The sequence below is a fragment of the Ovis canadensis genome, chromosome 25 (assembly GCF_042477335.2).
Source record: "Ovis canadensis isolate MfBH-ARS-UI-01 breed Bighorn chromosome 25, ARS-UI_OviCan_v2, whole genome shotgun sequence".
NCBI lineage: Eukaryota > Metazoa > Chordata > Mammalia > Artiodactyla > Bovidae > Ovis > Ovis canadensis.
Genome location: NC_091269.1, coordinates 22,075,584 through 22,095,812, shown reverse-complemented (window position 1 = coordinate 22,095,812; position 20,229 = coordinate 22,075,584). Strand labels below are relative to the sequence as shown.

Genomic DNA, 20,229 nt, shown 5'->3' with positions numbered 1-20,229 from the left:
AAAAAGGCCCACTCTAAGTGAACACACAAAATAATCTCAAGAGCCCATACAAGACCAGAAATAGTTGATTCATCACTGGCACACGGGCACTACAAAACATATTAAAGGAAGTTCTTCAGGCAAAAGAAAAATGATGCCAGATGAAAACACGGTTCTATTAACAAAGGAATAAGGGACGCCAGAAATGGTAAATATATGGGAAAAGATAACTTTAATTTAAAAAATCATATTGTTTAAAAATAATAATGTATTATGGGGATTAGTACTTTTATTTAAAGTACTAATTTTTAAATTTTAAGTAAAAATAATAATCCCCAAAATAATAATTATTTTTACTTAAACAATATGACTTTTTAATTAAAAATTTATCTTTTTCCATATATTTACCATTTCTGGTATATTATGGGGATTATAGGCTAGGCCTATATCTTCCCTGATGGCTCAGAGGTTAAAGCATCTGCCTTCAATGCAGGAGACCCGGGTTCAATCCCTGGGTCAGGAATATCCCCTGGAGAAGGGAATGGTAACCCACTCCAGTATTCTTGCCTGGAGAATCTCATGGATGGAGAAGCCTGGTAGGCTACAGTCCACGGGGTGGCAAAGAATCGGACACGACTGAGCAGCTTAACTTACTTATAGGCTAAGCCAGGTGGCACTGTATTACTTGAATCTGCCTGCCAATGCAGGAGTGCAGGTTCCACCCCTGAGTTGGGAAAATCCCTCTGAGTAGGAAATGGCAACTTGCTCCAGTATTCTTGCTTGGAAAATTCCATGCACAGAGGAGCCTGGAGGGCTACAGTCCATAGAGCCACAAAGAGTCAGACATGACTGAGTATACACCCATAGGGATTATAAATAAGATAGAAGTAGCATGTATTTCAGAAGTAGTACAAAGGCCAGCCAAGCTTGCAGAAGTGAAATGGAAAAGAAAGAATAGAATTGTAGGGTTCATATATTATAGGCAAAGTGATATGCAAGCCGTCCTTACTCTGCACAGTATCATGTTAACTGAAATCTGTGCATATCAACACTGTGACCTCTATTTACAAAGTAACTATTACCACAGAACCATGCAAAGAAAGACAAGATTCTGAAATGCACAAGTTTCAGTTAACATGGTATTGTACAAAGTACGGACAGCAGGCTGTGACAAGTCATATATTACAAACCATAAAACCACCACGACAAAAACAAAAAAAAGTACAGCTAATAAGCCAACAAATAAGATAAAAAATGGAATTATAAAAAATACTCAATCCAAAATAAGGCAAAAAAAAAAAAAAGGAAAATGGATCACAGGTTGAATTCCAACCATGTCAATAATCACATTAAATGTAAATGGTGTAAACACCTATGTAAAAGGCAGAGATTAGATAAAATTGATAAATGGATTAAAAACCAAAAAAGATAAGAAAGCCTTTTTGAATATATACAGTGTTAAAGTGTTAGCCACTCAATCATGCCTGATTCTGTGACCCCATGGACTGTAGCCACAAGGCTCTTCTGTCCATGGAATTCTCCAGACAAGACTACTGGAGTGGGTTGCCATTCCCTTCTCCAAGGGACCTTCTTGACCTTGGGATTGAACCCACTCTCCATCATTGCAGGCAGATTCTTTACTGTCTGAGTCACCAGGGAAGTCCAGACATAAATAGATTAAAAATAAAAGGATGAATAAAGATATACCCTGTTAACACTAATCAAAAGAAAATGAGAATAGTTATCAATATAATGACAAAACAGATTTCCAAACAAAGAATATTTCCAGGGATAAAATCATGATAATAATGGGTCAATTCATCAAGTCAACAGAACAATCCTAAATGTCATTTAATACATCAAATGAAAGAACTTAAATACATCAAGCAAAAACTGATAGAACTGCAAAAAGAAATAGACAAATTCACAATTATAGTCAAAGATTTCAACATTTCTCAATAATTGACAGAACAAGTATATGTTAATAAAAATCAGAAACGTCATGGATGATTGAACAATATCATCAACCAACTTGACTTAGCTGACACGATAGAACACTACACTCAACAGCAGCAGAGTACATATACTTTTCAAGTGTACAAGGTCCAGAGAGACCATATTCTGGGTCAAAACCAAGTTTCAGTAAATTTAAAAGAATTCAAATCATAAAAAACATGCTTGGAAAATTCCCAAGTATTTGGAAACCAAACAACATCTAAACAACCCAAGATGAAATCAAAGATGAAAATGAAAATTAGAAAGTATTTTAAACTGAATGAAAATGAAAAACAAAATATCAAAATTTGTGGAAAGTGGCTAAAATGTACTTAGAGGTGTAAAAGGGAAACAGATAGCACTGTGTTAGAAAAGAAGAAATGATCTCAGTTTCTTCTTTGATCCCAGCTTCCACCTTAAGAAATTCTTCAGAAAAGGAACAAATGAATCCAAAGTAAACAGAAAGAAGGAAATAGCAGAAATCAATATGTCAGAAAACCATACAGAATATCAATGAAATCAACAGTAGTCCTTTAAGATCAATAAAATTGATAAACCTCTAGCCAGACAGATCAAGAAAAAGAGAGGATACGAATTACCAACTTCAGGAATGAGAGAGAGGATATTACAACAGATTCTACAGAAATAAAAGAACATTATGAAACAAAATGGATAAATTTTTTAAAAGATCAAACTACCAAAGCTCACTGGTAAAGAGATATTACCCTTATCTATTTATTTTAACCTTTATCTATTAAAGAAAATGAAAGTATAGTTAAAATATGAAAAGTGCTCATTAGGAGTAGTTATCTTTATGTACTCTGATTTCTTTCATTAAGTGTTTTACTTTCTCTAGTTTATAATTTTTCTGAAGTTTACTATTAGTTTACTAATCAAAAAACATTAGGGACAATATGGAAACAATTAGGACAAAAAAAGCGTAACATATGACATCTGCTTACTGATAATGGCTGTCAGTGTATTTCATTCACTGACTTCTTTCACTCAGCACCTTAACGTCTCTGTCATTTTTAATATTTCTAAAGATTATTATTTTCTAAGTTTACTATAATGAATATTTATTATTTTTTGGTAGACAACCATAAGATGATGTTACACAGTAACATGGTTTTCTCCAAAATATGAAATTCTCCTGTTGCAGTTTTACTATTTCTTTAAACTGCTCAATATTGACAATTGTTTTAGAACTGAAATTTCTATTGAAAAAGGTGTTCATAATTTACCAGATCAGTGTTGCTTTTTTTCATAATACAAGCTCAAGGGTGTATAAGCTACCTGAAAACTGGTTCAAAAAACAAGCAAAAAACTAATTTTAGAACCAAGTATAAAAAAGAAAATGTTAATAGTGCCACATTCCACTAATCTACATATGACAAATTGTTTCCACTTAATGGAATAAAAATTAAAGTATTTCAGAGTTATCTTAAAAGCTGTGCGTGAATAGAATACTTCAATACTACTTTAATAATAAAAAGCTCAAAAATTACACTTGGACTTGCTTAAATACTTTGTCAGACACACAGTGGGGAGCCAATCCTCACTAGCTTCTGGAGGCATTTGGAATTGCCAATGTAACAAAAATCTCTCTTTGTGAGCTACAGGGTGGATGATTTCTACCTCAATGCAGAACAGAAAAGCAAAGAAAGCTAGTCAAATACAAAACAAAGGTGAGAAAATGGAAATACCCAGCCGCATTCATAAAATATTCTACTTCCCTCCTCTTAATCTAGGCTAGTTTAAGTTCGCTTTTTTTATTTGCAACAAAGAAATCTATCAAATATACAGAGCTCCCTAGAAAAACAGTAAAGACCTACAGAAAGAATGTCACAGAGCTGAAGGTGGGGGAACTTGCAAACAATTAAGCTTCCCTGGTGGCGTCTTAGACGGTAAAGAATCTGCCTGTAATGCAGGAGACCAGGGTTTGATCCCTGAGTCGGAAAGATCCCCTGGAAGAGGACTCGGCAACCCACTCCAGTATTCTTGACTGGGGAGCCTGGTGGGTTAAAGTCCATGGGGTCGCAAAGAGCCAAACAGGACTGAGCAATTAATACTTTCACCTAGAAAAACAGTCAAGTCATAGTGTAAGAATATCACAGAGCTGAAGGTGGAAGAACTTCAGAATTCCCCCAAAGAATTAAACAGTCAACACTATCACATGCTGCAAAAATGTAAATAAGAAAACAGTACAAGAGTATATATTAGATTTATCAATATGAGTGAACAAAGGCAATTTCAATTTCAATTTGGTGAGGCAGAAAGCCCAATGTCCAATGAATTGAAAAATGAATGGGAAGATAAGTAGAATGCAGTGTTTACCTAATACTAAAATTATTGCACATATCATCCAAGAAAAGCTTTAATGTTAATAGGCTCTAATAAATGATTAAAGTTTAAATATGTAGGAAAAGGAGTACGTCAAGGCTGTATATTGTCACCCTGCTTATTTAACTTATATGAAGAGTACATCATGAGAAACGCTGGGCTGGAAGAAATGCAAGCTGGAATCAAGATTGCCGGGAGAAATATCAATCACCTCAGATATGCAGATGACACCATCCTTATGGCAGAAAGTGAAGAGGAACTAAAAAGCCTCTTGATGAAAGTGAAAATGGAGAGTGAGAAAGTTGGCTTAAAGCTCAACATTCAGAAAATGAAGATCATGGCATCTGGTCCCATCACTTCATGGCAAACAGATGGGGAAACAGTGGAAACAGTGTCAGACTTTATTTTTGGGGGCTCCGAAATCACTGCAGATGGTGACTGCAGCCATGAAACTAAAAGATGCTTACTCCTTGGAAGATAAGTTATGACCAACCTAGATATAATATATTCAAAAGCAGAGACATTACTTTGCCAACTAAAGTCCATCTAGTCAAGGCTATGGTTTTTCCAGTAGTCATGTATGGATGTGAGAGTTGGACTGTGAAGAAGGCTGAGCACTGAAGAATTGATGGTTTTAAACTGTGGTGTTGGAGAAGACTCTTGAGAGTCCCTTGGACTGCAAGGAGATCCAACCAGTCCATTCTGAAGATCAGCCCTGGGATTTCTTTGGAAGGAATGATGCTAAAGCTGAAACTCCAGTACTTTGGCCACCTCATGCGAAGAGTTGACTCACTGGGAAAAGAGTCTGATGCTGGGAGGGATTGGGGGCAGGAGAAGGGGACGACAGAGGATGAGATGGCTGAATGGCATCACTGACTTGATGGACCTGAGTCTGAGAGAACTCCGGGAGTTGGTGATGGACAGGGAGGCCTGGCGTGCTGCTATTCGCGGGGTCGCAAAGAGTCAGACACGACTGAGCGACTGAACTGAACTGATGTTCATAAACAATAGTTCTATCTCTGTGAATGATCTTAATAAGACACAAATCCTTAGCTGTTCTGAAAATAAGAAAATTTCCTATTTTTTAAAAAAATATTTATTGTTAAAATAAAATCTACCTGCTAATAACAGACTCTTGATCCTGGTGTTTAAAAAAAGTCAGCTAGTTACTGCCCACTGACTTACTGATAAATATAAAATACATACCAACCTGTATCCAACTGTAACAAATGTAGATACTGACTTACCTTGTAATTCTATGGAGGAGAAAAATCGTCCTTTTGCTTTCAACAGTTATATCTCGACTCAGTTTCACAAGTCTCTCGTATTTGTCATGTCTTGCATCAAGTTCCTGCTGAAATGCTAGAAACACATTATTATGACCATAAGCATGCTTGCTCTACATTTGAAAGTATAATGAAACAATATTGTCAGTATACAGGAGAAATCAACTTATTTACTTTTAAAATAGCTGGAAATCAAAAACTCTGCTACTAACCAAGATATTCTGAATTTCTTTAAATACAGGTATGCCTTAACTAGATTTGACCACCCAGTGCCTCCAATGAGATGTATATATTGTAACAAATTATCTGTTCTAATAAAGAGATTGTTATCACAAAATTACCATATATAACTACTTATAAAAATTACTTTCAACTACTTCACTAAATTATGTAAAGTTATTTTTAATTACCTTACCATGCACAACATAAATATCCACAAAAAATAAACCAGAATTTTCAAATTATGCTTTAAACCTTAATAACATCAACTTTCTGAATTCTCAAGCCCTAGGTGTTGAAATACCCATAAAGCACTTACTTACTTAATAACCACTCTATTTTAGAAGAATTATCATTCCAAAGAACTAGCAAGTTGCCTGGCAGTCCACAGTCATACTTTGAACCTGAATACAAGTGTATTCAGAACTTGAATATTAACCAAATTAGCAGCTAACAAAGGCCTAAATACATCCGGTCTTTTATTACTGAGATAATAATTAGGCTAGGATTTTGCCTAACATTTGAAGACAATCAAATGCATTCACATTTTGACTACATTAATCACCACTGTGAAGTAGATACTATGAATAAAAAGTTAAACAAGGCAGTTTCTATCCTCAAGCTCAGTCCAGTATGAGACAGATGCAAAGAATTGAATGTGATCATGTTATAACAATATATAAAAAAGGCTCAGTAAAGCAGGAATTATGTTTTTCTTGTTCACTATCAACATATGCGAAAACACAGTATTAGGAGTGTTCAGTCACTCAGTCCTGACTCTTTGAGACCCCACGGACTGTAGCCCCACAGGATCTTCTGTCCATGGGATTTTACAGGAAAGAACACCTGAGCAGGTTGCCATTTCCTACTCCAGGGAATCTTCCCAACCCAGGGATCAAACCTATGTCTCTTGTATCTCCTGCATAGGCTGGCAGATTCTTTACCACTAGCACCACCTGGGAAGCCCTTGCTAGAACACAGATGTTCAATAAATACGTCTTGACTAAATGGATGGATGTTCAATGAAGGCAATGTCTGTCACCAAATTTGCTTGGGAGGAAAATCAGAAAAAGATCAGAAAAGTAGGAAGACGCTACTTGGAATGGGTCTTTAAAAAAATTACAAAACATCAGTGGGGCAATGGCACATCAAGCTAGAAGCTGCTGCTGCTGCTAAGTCGCTTCAGTCGTGTCCGACTCTGTGCGACCCCATAGACGGCAGCCCACCAGGCTCCCCCGTCCCTGGGATCCTCCAGGCAAGAACACTGGAATGGGTTGCCATTTCATTCTCCAATGCACGAAAGTGAAAAGTTAAAGTGAAGTCACTCAGTGGTATCCGACTCCTAGCGACCCCATGGACTGCAGCCTACCAGGCTCCTGTGTCCATGGGATTTGCCAGGCAAGAATACTAGAGTGGGGTGCCATTGCCTTCTCCAAGCTAGAAGCTATTCCAGGCCTAAAGAGCAGTATCTCAGGGGGGCAATGGGGCACCAAGGTAGAAGCTATTCCAGGCCTAATGAGCTACGAAGACAAAGGCAGGAAGAAACATAAGACAGCAAAACATGCTTGGAAACAAGCAATGGCGTGCGTGAGCCCGTAACGACAGGGAGCACATGACCCAGTGCAGCTTCTCCACTGCGCATATAGCTCTATCAGTACGCTCTTTCCTCAGTCACAAGTAGTTGTCTTACACCACTGAAGATCACAGTTATGCGCTGTGACAATCTTCGAATATGTCCACAATTTACTTAATACTCCTCCTCTCAAAACGTAGCACTAAATTCCCTTTTTCTCAAACATGAGGCTGAGTTTTAAACTGCCTCATTTCTAACTAATAAACTATAGCAAAAGTGACATGTATGATATCCAAGATTAGGACATAAGAGAACTGTGGTCTTCTCCCTCCCTCTATCTGGGGAAGCCAAATGCTGTAACACAAGTTCACTCTAGTACTATGGAGGGGTCCACATGGGCCACACAGAGCTGACTGCTAGCAGAAGGCCTAAGTGACTGATAGTTGTGGATCCTCCAACTCAATTCAAGGTGACTCCAAGTTATCTGAACCAACAGCTAAGCCTGTCTTGGATTCTGAACTACAGAAACTATAAAGAATAGGATGCTGGGGGAATTCTGTGCTGGTCCAGCGGCTAGGTCTCTGCAATTTCACTGCAGAGGAACATGGATTCAATCCCAGGTAGGGGAACTAAGATCTTGCCTCCCACACATTGTGTACAAAAAAAATAGGATGCTGGACAGAAGACAAGAGTTACATGAATTTTGTTTTATACTTTGTTTTGCAAAGAGGAATTTTCCCAAGTTAATATACTGAGAAAAGAGAATCTGGGACTAAATATACCCATATAATTTACATGCACTTGAGTACCCACTCTCTGCGAAAAGATATAGTGAAAACAAAAATACAGCATTTCCCTGCTGGTTCAGTGGTTGAGACTTCACCATTCAATGAAGAGGGTGTGAGGTCGATGCCTGGTCGGGGATCCCACATGCCTCATTGTCAAAAAATCAAAACATAAAATAGAAGCAGTTATTATAACAAATTCAACAAAAACTTTTAAAATGTTCCACATCAAAAAAATCTTAAAAAAAATAAATAAATAAGTCTCCAAAAGCCTAGCGGAGAAAACAAAACCAATACACGTTTAAAATTATCCGTACATATATAGCTGATATGTATGCTTGTGTATCAGGTGCACAGTAATTTCCAGTTATGTGGCAGGTGATGTTAATTAATGTTTACCTGTGAAACTTAAAAGGGGGAAATAAAGTCAAGACTTTTGTAATCTCAATTTTCATGACAGACCGAGCACCACTGGAAAACCTCCAGGAAAATACTGAGACTGAAGCATAACATAGTTAAGTGATCCTTTTTACAACCTCTTTCGTTCCTTCCCTTCACCAGTGTTCACGACAGAGAACTTACATTTGAAGGCCAACATCACAGGTGAAGATGAATTAACATCCTTCCCTTCTCTTCTCTGGTTATGTGGGAAATTGTCATGCTTCCTTTTCCTGAACCCTCCTGATCCTTACATAGAGAAGGAAAAAAAGGTTGGACAGGGCTCTCCCATCGCCAGGACTTGACAACACATAACAGAGGTAAACCCCCTTCTTCCTTAAAACCAGACCTCCCCTGGGCCGTCATCGCAGAGACTTTCTCAGCAAACCGACAAAAAGCAGCACTACCTTCCCCCACCACCTCCCAAACCTTAAGCTCATCCAAACCTCCCACAGTGGGTTCCCTGATCTGGAACAAGGTGGGGCAATTACCGAACTAAGATAAAAATGCCTCGAGGATTAAGGAAAAGAGGTAAATACGGCCAATGTGGCCGGGGAAATCACCAGGGCCGCCGCCCCCCGAGTCTGCGCGGGCAGAAAGCATCTTTCAAGGGTGGGAAGTGGAAAATGCGACAAAAAGGCTGGATTAAATAAATAAATCACGCCCAAAGCTTTTGAGGATGCCACCTTCTTTGCTGCTCATGTCGTCACGGCCTACGGCAAGAAGAGAGGAGACTAAGAGCCTCGGGGCGAGCAGGGTACGAGCGGCGGCGGCCGAAGAGCCCTCAGCGGCGCCCTGTACAGCCGGCCGACGTCAGCGCACTAGCCGGAAGCGCGCACCAGCAACCACTCAGGTTTCTCTCTCCGCCTAAGCACACTTCCGGCCGCGTCCCCGCCCCGCCTCCGCTGGCTCTGCCCCGCGCGTGGCCGAGGACCTCGCGCCCGGGCGCTGTTGTCGCAGCTGCCCTCTGTTGTGCCTGAAAACAGAAGCGACCTTACACGCTTTTCCGTATTAGCTGTTCATAAAAAAGACGACCGCATCCCTCTGAGAGTAAGAACAGTGTGAAGGCTGGAGAGCGACAGAAGATGTATACTTTTTTTCTTTTTCTCAAGGCGCCTGTGGAACACCCTCGCGTGCGCCCCCCGCATGGGCCCCTGGCCCCCGCGCGGTGCATAGTGGGGGTTGTAGTTCGCCGCTGAAGGCGGCCCTGCGACGCCGGGGAACCTGCGGGTGAGAAAGGGAGCTTCCACGCGTCTCCTGTGCGATGGTTTTCTTGTTATCGAGGCTGAACCTTACAGAGGTAGAAGTCTTTTCCGTTCCTGGCGGTGACGCCAGCAGCTAAAGTGATGAGAATATGCATATCAATCAGTGCAAGACAGTCCTGGTTATTTCTCCCCTGTGTGTCCCCCTCCCGCCTCCCCGTCTCCCCTTTTCCCTCCCTCTTCTTGTGTCCTCCGTTGTGCTCCTCTCCGGAATGCCTGCTTTCGCTGTGGCCCCCGTCGCTGAGTGACGGTGTGACCTTAAGGAAGTAATTCATCTCTAGCTCAATTTCTTCATCTGAGAAATAGGGTTAAATTTGGACCCGCCTCGTAGGATTATTTGACCATTAAATGTGTTACCACTAAGAAGCGCAGAAGAGTTTTTCACATAGTAAAGTCTCAGTTAAAGATTAGCTTTGATACCCTTCTCCCACCGTCGCTTTCCAAAAGGAACATGCGCTACAGCATTCTCTAGGGTAGAACTCAGGCTGAGGCTGGACGGCCTGGGGCTGGTTGGGAAGACACAAGTACTGTATTTTAGTACGTTTCCCCTAAATAACCTCTTTATTGTAGGCACTTTATATACGCAGTCTTTCCTCCTTGTTTATTTAGTAACAAAGGAACAGTGATTGAAATGAAATAACTTGGCAGTGATTTCAAGCGCCTGACAGACCTGTGTCATAGGAAGGTTTTCTATTCTAGCTAGTCTCTGGGGTCTCTTCAGCTCTGGAGCAAGACGCTTGGGAAACACCACCCATTTCGTCTCTGCAGCTTTGAACACATGTATCAATTAGCCAGATTCCTTGTGGATAAAGTAGGCTCCTGAAGACCTGGACTGAACTGCTTTGCTTATATACTGAACAGCTTTGCTGATGATGTTGGTCGTAAAATTCCGAGTTTGTGTGAAGTCTGATCCTACTGACCCTTATCTACCAGTGGTCTTCTACTTGACCATGACAAAAAAAGGAGAGAGAGAGAGAACTTTCATACAATTGTAATCATTTTAACGTGACTCCTTCTACATGTGAGGAAGCCAGTTATTTACAACATTATTAGAGTCAGCGCTTACTTGAAGTATATAGTGGGAAAAGGGTATTTTTCCCCACTCCACTGGTATAGCAGTTCACAAGACCTCAACTTTCCAAAACCTGGATCCATCATAATGTCCTTTTCTTTCTCCAACCACCACTCCTGTTCATCTGTTCAAATACAACAGTGTTTCACTGAACTGCTTTTCACTTCTTTCTCATTAGAAACTTAGTTTCTAACCTATAATGTTTCATAACCTATAATGATGCCTCAAAGTATAATACTTAATGGAGGTGAATCCCAGGAATACTTTCCCAGTATTCATTTGCATATGTCATTACCCCAGGTGTTGCAACCATAGCTACTTCTTTGTCAGGAAATGCCTCTCAACCTGTGTGGCACCTGCAGAAGGCATCTCCACCCTGTCTCCTTGTTTTATTGCTTCAAATGCATAAACATAGTTTTGGTACTTAGTGGGACATATTTTCTTTTGTTTTTAAGGGAAAGCTACCACCCTAAGTTGGGACAAGGAAGGTAAAAGATTTTCAGTAAGATTCCACTTCTGGAACGGTGTGCTTTCCTCCTCATATTGCATTCTATCTGGCCACATTTGACTCTGAATAAAGTCCTACCCCTTTTAAATGCACCTGTTTTTATTCAGTCCATAAATCCTCACATTTGTCACCTTTACAGGAAAAAGTACCGCATGCAAAAACTGGTTTTGGTTACTTAAGAAAGCACAAAGTCAGGTAAGAGACTAAACGCAGGCCAGCACAAGAGTCTGTGCTTCCGTGATTACCTTATTGTGTGCTTATTACATAAAGCACAGGGGCACGGGGGCAGGGAGCTAGGTGGGTCAGGCCTGCACAAGGGTCTGCGCTTCGGTGTTTGCCTTATTGTGTGCTTATTACATAAAGGAAGGGGGCTGGGGGCCAGGGAGCTAGGGAGCTAAGTGGGACAGGCCAGGACAAGGGTCTGCACTTCAGAGTTTACCTTATTGTGTGCTTACTACATAAAGCACGGGAGGTGGGGGGGTGGGGGGGGCGGGGGTCAGGGAGCTAGGTGGGGCAGGGAGCTATGAGAAACTGCCAGAAACTTGAGTGACCATTTATAAAATGATAACTGTAATATTTAAAAGATACCTGTAGGATCTAAAGTGGTATCATGAAGTGTACACATACCATTTCACAGATATATTTTTCAAGCAGTGCTAGAAAGTAATAGGAAATTAATGTTCTAGATCTTTACTGAAGAAGGAAGTTGGTATTTCAGGGAGTAACAGGGATGGGCAAAACCACAATGAGATACCACTTCACATCCCACTAGGCTGACTATAATCAAAAAAATTACAGAAAATAACAAGTATTAGTGGGAATACAGAGAAATTAGAAGTCTCGTATGTTGGTAGGAACGATGTAAAAAGGTGCAATCCCTGTAGAAGGCATTTGGCAGTCTCAAAACTTAAACATGGAGTTGGCATATGACCCAAATAATTCTACTTCTAGGAGTGTACCTTGTGCACAAATGATCATAACAGCACTCTTCATAATAAGCAAAAGGTGGAAACTACCCAGATTTACATCAGCAGATGACTGGAGGAACAAAATATGGTATATCAGTACAATGGAGTTAAAGATACCAAGGGAAAATGTCATACAAGGGTGGGCACAGTAAAGGACAGAAGCAGCAAGAACCTAACAGAAGCAGAAGAGATTAAGAAGAAATGGTAAGAATACAGAAGAAATATGCAAAAAAGGTCTTAATGACCCTGATAACTGAGATGGTGTGGTCATTCACCTACAGCCAGACATTCTGGAGTGTGAAGTCAAGTGGGGCTTAGGAAGCATTACTACAAACAAAGCTAGTGGAGATGATGGAATTTCAGCTGAGCTATTTCAAATCCTAAAAGATAATGCTGTTAAAGTGCTGCACTCAAGATGTCAGCAAACACAGGATTGGCCACAGAACTGGAAAAGGTTAGTTTGGTTTTTATTTATTTATTTATTTTTTAATTTTTATTTTGACTAAATTTTACCTTACAATACTGTATTGGTTTTGCCATACATTGACATGAATCCACCACAGGTGTACATGCAATCCCAAACATGAACCCCCCCCCCCCCCCACATCCCTCCCCACAACATCCCTCTGGGTAAAAATTTAGTTTTCATTCCAGTCCCAAAGAAGGACAATGCCAAAGAATGTTCAGACTACTGGACAATTGCACTCATTTCACATGCCTAGCAAGCTAATGCTCAAAACATACAAGTTAGGCTTCAATAGTACATGAACTGAGAAATTCCAGATGTACAAGCTGGATTTGGAAAAGGTAGAGGAACCAGAAACCAAATTGCCAACATCTGCTGGATTATCGAAAAAGCAAAGTAGTTCCAGAAAAACATCTACTTCTGCTGCGTTGACTATGCTAAAGCCTTTAACTGCGTGGATCACAACAAACTGTGGAAAATTCTTCAAGAGATGGGAATACCAGACCAGCTTACTTGTCTCCAGAGAAACCTGTATGCAGGACAAGAAGCAACAGTTTGAACTGGACCTGGAACAACAGACTGGTTCCAAAATGGGAAAGGAGTACATTAAGGCTGTATATTGTCATCCTGCTTATTTAACTGATATGCAGAGTACATCATGAAAATGCTGGGCTGGATGAATTACAAGCTGGAATCAAGATTGCTGGAAGAAATAAGAAGCCTCAGATATGCAGATGCACTCCAGTGGCAGAAAGTGAAGAGGATCTAAAGTCTCTTGATGATGGTGAAGGAAGAGAGTGAAAAAGCTGGCTTAAAACTCAACATTCAAAAAACTAAGATCGTGGTATCTGGTCCCATCACTTCATAACAAATAGATGGGGGAAAAGGGGAAACAGTGACAGACTATTTTCTTGGGCCCCAAAATCACTGCAGACTGTGACTGCAGCCATGAAGTTAAAAGACACTTGCTCCTTGGAAGGAAAGCTATGACAAACCTAGACAGTGTATTAAAAAGCAGAGACATAACTTTGCCAATAAAGGTCCATGTAGTCAAAGCTATGGTTTTTCCAGTAGTCATGTAGGGATGTGAGAATTGGACTGTAAAGAAGGCTGAGCACCAAAGAATTGAGCTTTTGAATTGTGGTATTGGAGAAGGCTCTTGAGAGTCCCTTGGACAGCAAGCAGATCAAGTCAGTCAATCCTAAAGAAAATCAACCCTGAATATTCATTGGAAGGATGCTGAAGCTGAAGCTCAAATACAATGGCCACCTGATGCAAAGAGCTGACTCATTAGAAAAGACCCTGATGCTGGGAAAGATTGAAGGCAGGAGGAAAAGGGGGTAACAGAATAAGATGGTTGGATGGCATCACTGACTCAATGGACATGAGTTTGAGCAAACTCTTGGAAATAATGTTTCATAACCTATAACTTCAGCTTCAGCAACTGAACTTCCAATGAATATTCAGGGTTGATTTCCTTTAGGACTGACTGTTCTGATCGCCTTGCTGTCCAGGGACTCTCTCAAGAGTCTTCTCCAACACCACAGTTATAATTATAATAAAATATATGTAAAATATTTTTCCTTTACGGATCAGGTAATCTTCAACAAATATTTCTGTGCATGGTTTATGCCTGGCAATATGATTTGTGCCACTAAGGACACAAGTATTTTCTTATTTATTTAACAAGTATTTGTTGAGCACCTACCATGTTATATTAGGTTGGTGCGAACATAATTGTGGTTTTGGATCATGAATTTTGAATCATTATGACTAGGCTCAAACACATCTTCCTTATATCAAAATAGGACCCTATTTCAATATATTGTTGCCAATGAGAAATAAGTCTGCTTATCCCTATAGCATAAAAATCCATGATTCAGGATTCAACAAACACTTGGAAAGCATTTTTCTGCCTCCTGCTGTTTATGAAAACATTTTCCCTGCAAAATATTGTCAAGATGCTTGAAGAAGTGGTAGTTGGTTGGCCAGAGGTCAGGTGAATACAGTGGATGAAGCAAAACCTTACTGTTCCACTTTTGAAGTCTTGGTTGTTCAGTGTGGAGTCAGGCACTGCTGTGGAGAATCGGGCCCCTCTGTTGACCAGTGCTGGCTGCAGGCATAGTTTTCAGTGCATCTCGACAATTTGCTGAGCACACTTCTCAGATGCGATGGCTTTACCGGGGTTCAGCAGGCTGTGGTGGACCACCAGCAGTGGATCAGCAGCAGACCACCAAAGAGTGGCCATGATCGTTTGGTGTAAGTCTGGCTTTGGGAAGTGCTTTGGAGCTGCTTCTCAGTCCAGGAACTGAGCTGGTCATCTCTGGTTGTCATACACAATCTACTTTTTGTCACATATCACAATCTGATCCAGAAATGGCTCATTGTATTGTGTTGAATAAGGAAAGATGACACTTCACAATGATTTTTTTTTTTTAATTTCTGGTCAGCTCATGAGGCACCCAATTATGGAACTTTTTAAACTTTCCAATTTGCTTCAAATACTGAACAACTGTAAAGTGGTTGATGTTGAGTTCTTCCGCAACTTCTCATGTAGTTGTAAGAGGATCATCTTCGATGATGGCTCTCAATTGTCATTGTCAACTTCCAATGGCCAGCCACCGTGTGCTTCAACTTCAAGGCTCTCGTCTCCTTTGCAAAACTTGAACCACCACTGCACTGTATGTTCCTTAGCAGTTCCTGGGTGAAATGCATAGTCGATATTGCAAGCTGTCTCTGCTGCTTTACGACCCATTTTGAACTCAAATCAGAAAATTGCTTGAATTTGCTTTTTGTCTAACAACCTTTCCATAATCTAAAATAAATATAAACAGCAAATAATAAGTCATTAGCGCAAAAACATAAAGTGAGAAATGCACATTAAAATGATGTATATCATAATCAAATTTATACAGAATGTATTCCAATATCAAATGGCAAATTTCAACAATGCAAAAACCGCAATTACTTTTGCACCAACCTACTAGATGCTGTTCTAAGTACTGGTGATCCCTGGTCTTATAAAGTTTATTTTCTAGTGAAAAGAGACAAGTGAAGGACAAATAAATAAAATATTTGGCACTAGGAAGTGATAACAGCTATAAAGAAAAGTGAAGAAAAGAAGAGATGAAGGTTTCCTGGGATGGGATTAAAAGTTGCAGTTGCAAGAGAATGGTCAGGAAAGGCCTTCCTGGGAAGGGGACATGTGCCATTGATCTGAAGGAGCAGAACAAATGGACCATGCAAATACGTGGGGTATTTGCCCTGCCCTGTGTGCCAGGACTTCTTCCCTTTCTCTCCTATATACACTTCTTATTTGTTTTCTCCTGCATCATCCCCACCACCAGACAAGCTTGCTGTCATGTAGCATCTGGTACAGCATGCACATTCAATATTTTTTGAAAGAATGAGCAAATGATCTGCAGCTACATGGTCCCCATCTGTAGATCATCTTTTAGTTTTGTTACAGTAACTAGTTGAAAAGAAGCTTTAAATTGTAATGTAGTCAAACTTATCAATTTTTTCTTTTGTATTTGTGTATTGGAGGCCTTGTTTAATAATGTCTTTCCTATATCAGGGTGGGGGCTTCCCTGGTGGCTCAGATAGTAAAGAAGCCAAACAGGAGACTTGGGTTCGATCCCTGGGTGAAGAAGATCCTCTGGAGAAGGAAATGGCTACCCACTCCAGGTATTCTTGCCTGGAGAATTCCATGGACAGAGGAGCCTAGTAGGCCACAGTCCATGTGGTCACAAAGACCTGGACACAATTGAGTGGCTAACACTTTCACTTTCCACATTAGGTTATGAAAATATCACCCTATATTTTCTTATAAGAGTATAAAACTTGCATTTCCATTTATGTTTTTAATCTACCTGAAATAAGTGTATATATTGATAAATTATCTCATGACCACATATTGATGTTTTATTGTTTCTCCCCTGATTTAGAGCAACACAGAGGTCATCAATATTGCATACATGCTTGGCTCTGAGTTTCTTATTCTGTCCCGCTGGTCTGTTTGTTTATATACCAGTAACACATTTGCAGTCATTTCCCATCCTCCCTCTTCAGCCCCTGGAAAGCACTAATCTACTTTCTGTCTCTGTGGAGTTGCCTATTCTGGATATTTCATACACATGGAATCATACAATATGCGCCTTTTTGTGTCTAGCTTCTTTCTCACAGCAAAATGTTTACAAATTCATCTACCTCATACCATATATCAGTACTTCAATCTGTTCATGGCTGAATAATATTCATTTGTAAAGATGTGTATATGTAATATATGTATGTGCTATGGTTTGTTTATCTGTTTATCAGTTAATAGATATTTGGGTTGTTTCCACTTTTTGGCTATTATGAGTAATACTGCTGTGAACATTTGCCTGCAAGTCTGTACGTGAACATACACTTTCAGGTCTCTTGGGTATGCACCTAGGTATAGAACTGCTAGATCATATGGTTCCTACTTATTTTGAAACCGGCTTTCCAAGGTCTATGAAAAACCTTGCCAATCTATTAACTAAAATGCACTGGGTATATAGAGAAATTGGGGGAGAATTTATGGCAATGAGTTAACTCTATTAACTATGGTAATTTCTCCTGATTTATTTCTTTTTTTAAAGTCCTTCATTGATTGAGTTTTGCTTAACTTTGATTATATTTATTACTAGGTTCATTATATTTTTATTAGCTTTATGCTATGTGAAAAATTCTTAAAGAGATGGGAATACCAGACCACCTGATCTGCCTCCTGAGAAATCTGTATGCAGGTCAAGAAGCAAAGTTAGAACTCGACATGAAACAACAGACTAGTTCCAAACAGGGAAAGGAGTATGTCAAGTTTGTATATTATCACCCTGCTTATTTAACTTATATGCAGAGTATGTCATGCAAAATGCTGGGCTGGATGAAGCACAAGCTGGAATCAAGATTGCTGGTAGAAATATCAATAACCGCAGATATGCAGATGACACTACCCTTACGGCAGAAAGCAAAGAACTAAAGAACCTCTTGAAAGTGAAAGAGGAGAGTGAAAAATTTGGCTTAAAACTCAGCACTCAGAAAACTAAGATCATGGCATCTTGTCCCATCACTTCATGGCAAATAGATGGGGAAACAATGGAAACAGTGAGAGACTTTTTATTTTATGGAGCTCCAAAATCACTACAGATGGGGACTACAGCCATGAAATTTAAAAAAAAAAAAAAAAAACGCTTGCTCCTTGGAAGAAAAGCTGTGACCAATTTAGACAGCATATTAAAAAGCAGAGACATTACTTTGCCAACAAAGGACCATCTAGTCAAAGCTATGGTTTTTCCAGTAGTCATGTATGGATGTGAGAGTTGGACTATAAAGAAGGCTGAGTACCGAAGAATTGATGCTTTTGAACTGTGGTGTTGGAGAAGACTCTTGAGAGTCCCTTGGACTGCAAGGAGATCAAACCAATCAATGATAAGGAAATCAACCCTGAATATTCATTGGAAGGACTGATGTTGAAATTGAAACCACAATACTTTGGCCACCTGATGCAAAGAACTGACTCATTGGGAAAGAACCTGATGCTGGGAAAGATTGAAGGCAGGAGGAGAAGGGGATGACAGAGGATGAGATGGTTGGATGGCTTCGCTGACTTGATGGACATGAGTTTGAGCAAGCTCCAGGAGTTGGTGATGGACAGGGAAGCCTGGTGTGCTGCAGTCCATGGGGTCACAAAGAGTCAGACACGACTGAGTGAGTGAGCTGATGAACTTTACAGTTTTGAAGTGCTATGAGTGGGATTTTTTTTTTTTACATGTTAAACTGGTTTTCTGACTAGTAGGTAGACATTATTCTGAGTCAGCAAAGCTTGAATACCAAGTCTGTGTAGTTATCTTGTGCAGTATCAAGGGTAGTGTTATGCATAAAGGTACACTTTTAAGATGTTTAAGATATTTATAACTGCATTATAACAGAGGGGGAAATGAGTGTCTAATAATAAATGAATGACTAAAGTGGGTATTTGAAAATGATATTAAGGTATTGTAACAGAGAAGTGTAGGATTAGTTAAGTGAAAAAAAAGTTGAAGTTGAATTTAGTTTGATCACAACTAGTATTTAAAAATACACAGAAAAACATGTTAATGTATTTTGCTCACATGTGTATAATGATTTGGAGACAAAGTTAACGAGAATACATTTTGGAGAAACTCTTCTAGAAAGCACTTTGGCAATTTGTACTAAGACTTTTTAAAGTGATGTGAAGCCCGCATGCACTCTTAGTGGGAATGTAAATTGGAGAAGCCACTGTGTAAAACAATAAACACAGCCCTCAGAAAAAACTATAAATAGAATGACCTTATGATCCAGCAATTTCATTCCTCAGTATATACCCAAAGAAAACAAAAACACCAGTTCAAAAAGATACATGCGCCCTGGCATTCATAGCAGCATTATCTACAATAGCCTAGATATGGAAGCAACCCAAGTGTCCATCAACACAGAAAACAGATGAATGGATAAAGAAGATGCGATATAATGAAATACACTCAACGAAAGAATGAAAGTTAGCTTTTTGCAACAACATGGATGGACTTGGAAGGTATTATGCTAAGCGAAATAAATCATACAGAGTATGTTGTCGCATATGTGGAATCTAAAAGAGAAATCAATACAATGAAACAGCAACAGACATATAAAGAACAGAATATTTAACTGAATCACTTTGCTGTACACTTGAAACTAACACAACATTGTTAATTCACTATTCCTCAATTTAAAAAGAATTATTGGTTACCAATAGGGAGAGAGTCAGAAGGAGGGGCAAGATGCTGCAGGGGATTAAAATATACTGTGTATAAAATAAATATATTGTACAGCACAGAGAAATATACAAATTAATTTGTAATAACTTTAAATGAAGTATAATCCATAAACATTGAATTACTATGTTGTACACCTGAGCTACTTGGAGAAGGCAATGGCACCCCACTCCAGTTCTCTTGGCTGGAAAATCCCATGGACAGAGGAGCCTGGAAGGTTGCGGTTCATGGGGTTGCTGAGGGTCAGACACAACTGAGCGACTTCACTTTCACTTTTCACTTCCATGCATTGGAGAAGGAAATGGCAACCCACTCCAAGTTCTTGCCTGGAGAATCCCAGGGACAGGGGAGCCTGGTGGGCTGCCATCCAGGGGGTCGCACAGAGTTGGACATGACTGAAGTGACTTAGCAGCAGCAGCAGCAGCACACCTGAACTACTATAATGTTGTAAATCAACAATTCTTCAATTTAAAAAAAGACTTTTAAAAATGTTTATACCAGTTGACCTAAGCAATTACACTTTTTAAAATTTATC

General features: G+C 39.6%; 1 protein-coding gene and 1 long non-coding RNA gene across 5 annotated transcripts in view; one reads left to right on the top strand and one right to left on the bottom strand.

Annotated features, from left to right (window-relative positions):
- Nucleotides 1-9,927, bottom strand: part of TSNAX (translin associated factor X) — a 34,710-nt gene extending 24,783 nt beyond the window's left edge. Inside the window, exons 1-3 of one of the 4 annotated variants that reach the window (XR_011253157.1) lie at nt 9,305-9,927; nt 8,763-8,867; nt 5,565-5,679 (exon numbers count right to left, since the gene is read on the bottom strand). Coding sequence is in view for 3 of the 4 variants with exons in the window: in XM_069572607.1 (XP_069428708.1) it covers nt 5,565-5,679; nt 8,763-8,867; nt 9,305-9,320 (236 nt within the window). In the remaining variant the exon portion in view is untranslated. Of the gene's footprint in view, nt 1-5,564; nt 5,680-8,762; nt 8,868-9,109 lie in introns of all 4 variants that reach the window. The other 3 variants (XM_069572607.1, XM_069572610.1, XM_069572609.1) reach the window with 3 other exon arrangements.
- Nucleotides 9,799-19,816, top strand: LOC138430417 (uncharacterized). Its single transcript, XR_011253158.1, has 3 exons — nt 9,799-9,918; nt 11,600-11,655; nt 17,568-19,816. It is a non-coding gene; the product is annotated as an uncharacterized lncRNA (long non-coding RNA).
- The last annotated feature ends 413 nt before the right edge of the window (nt 19,817-20,229 follow it).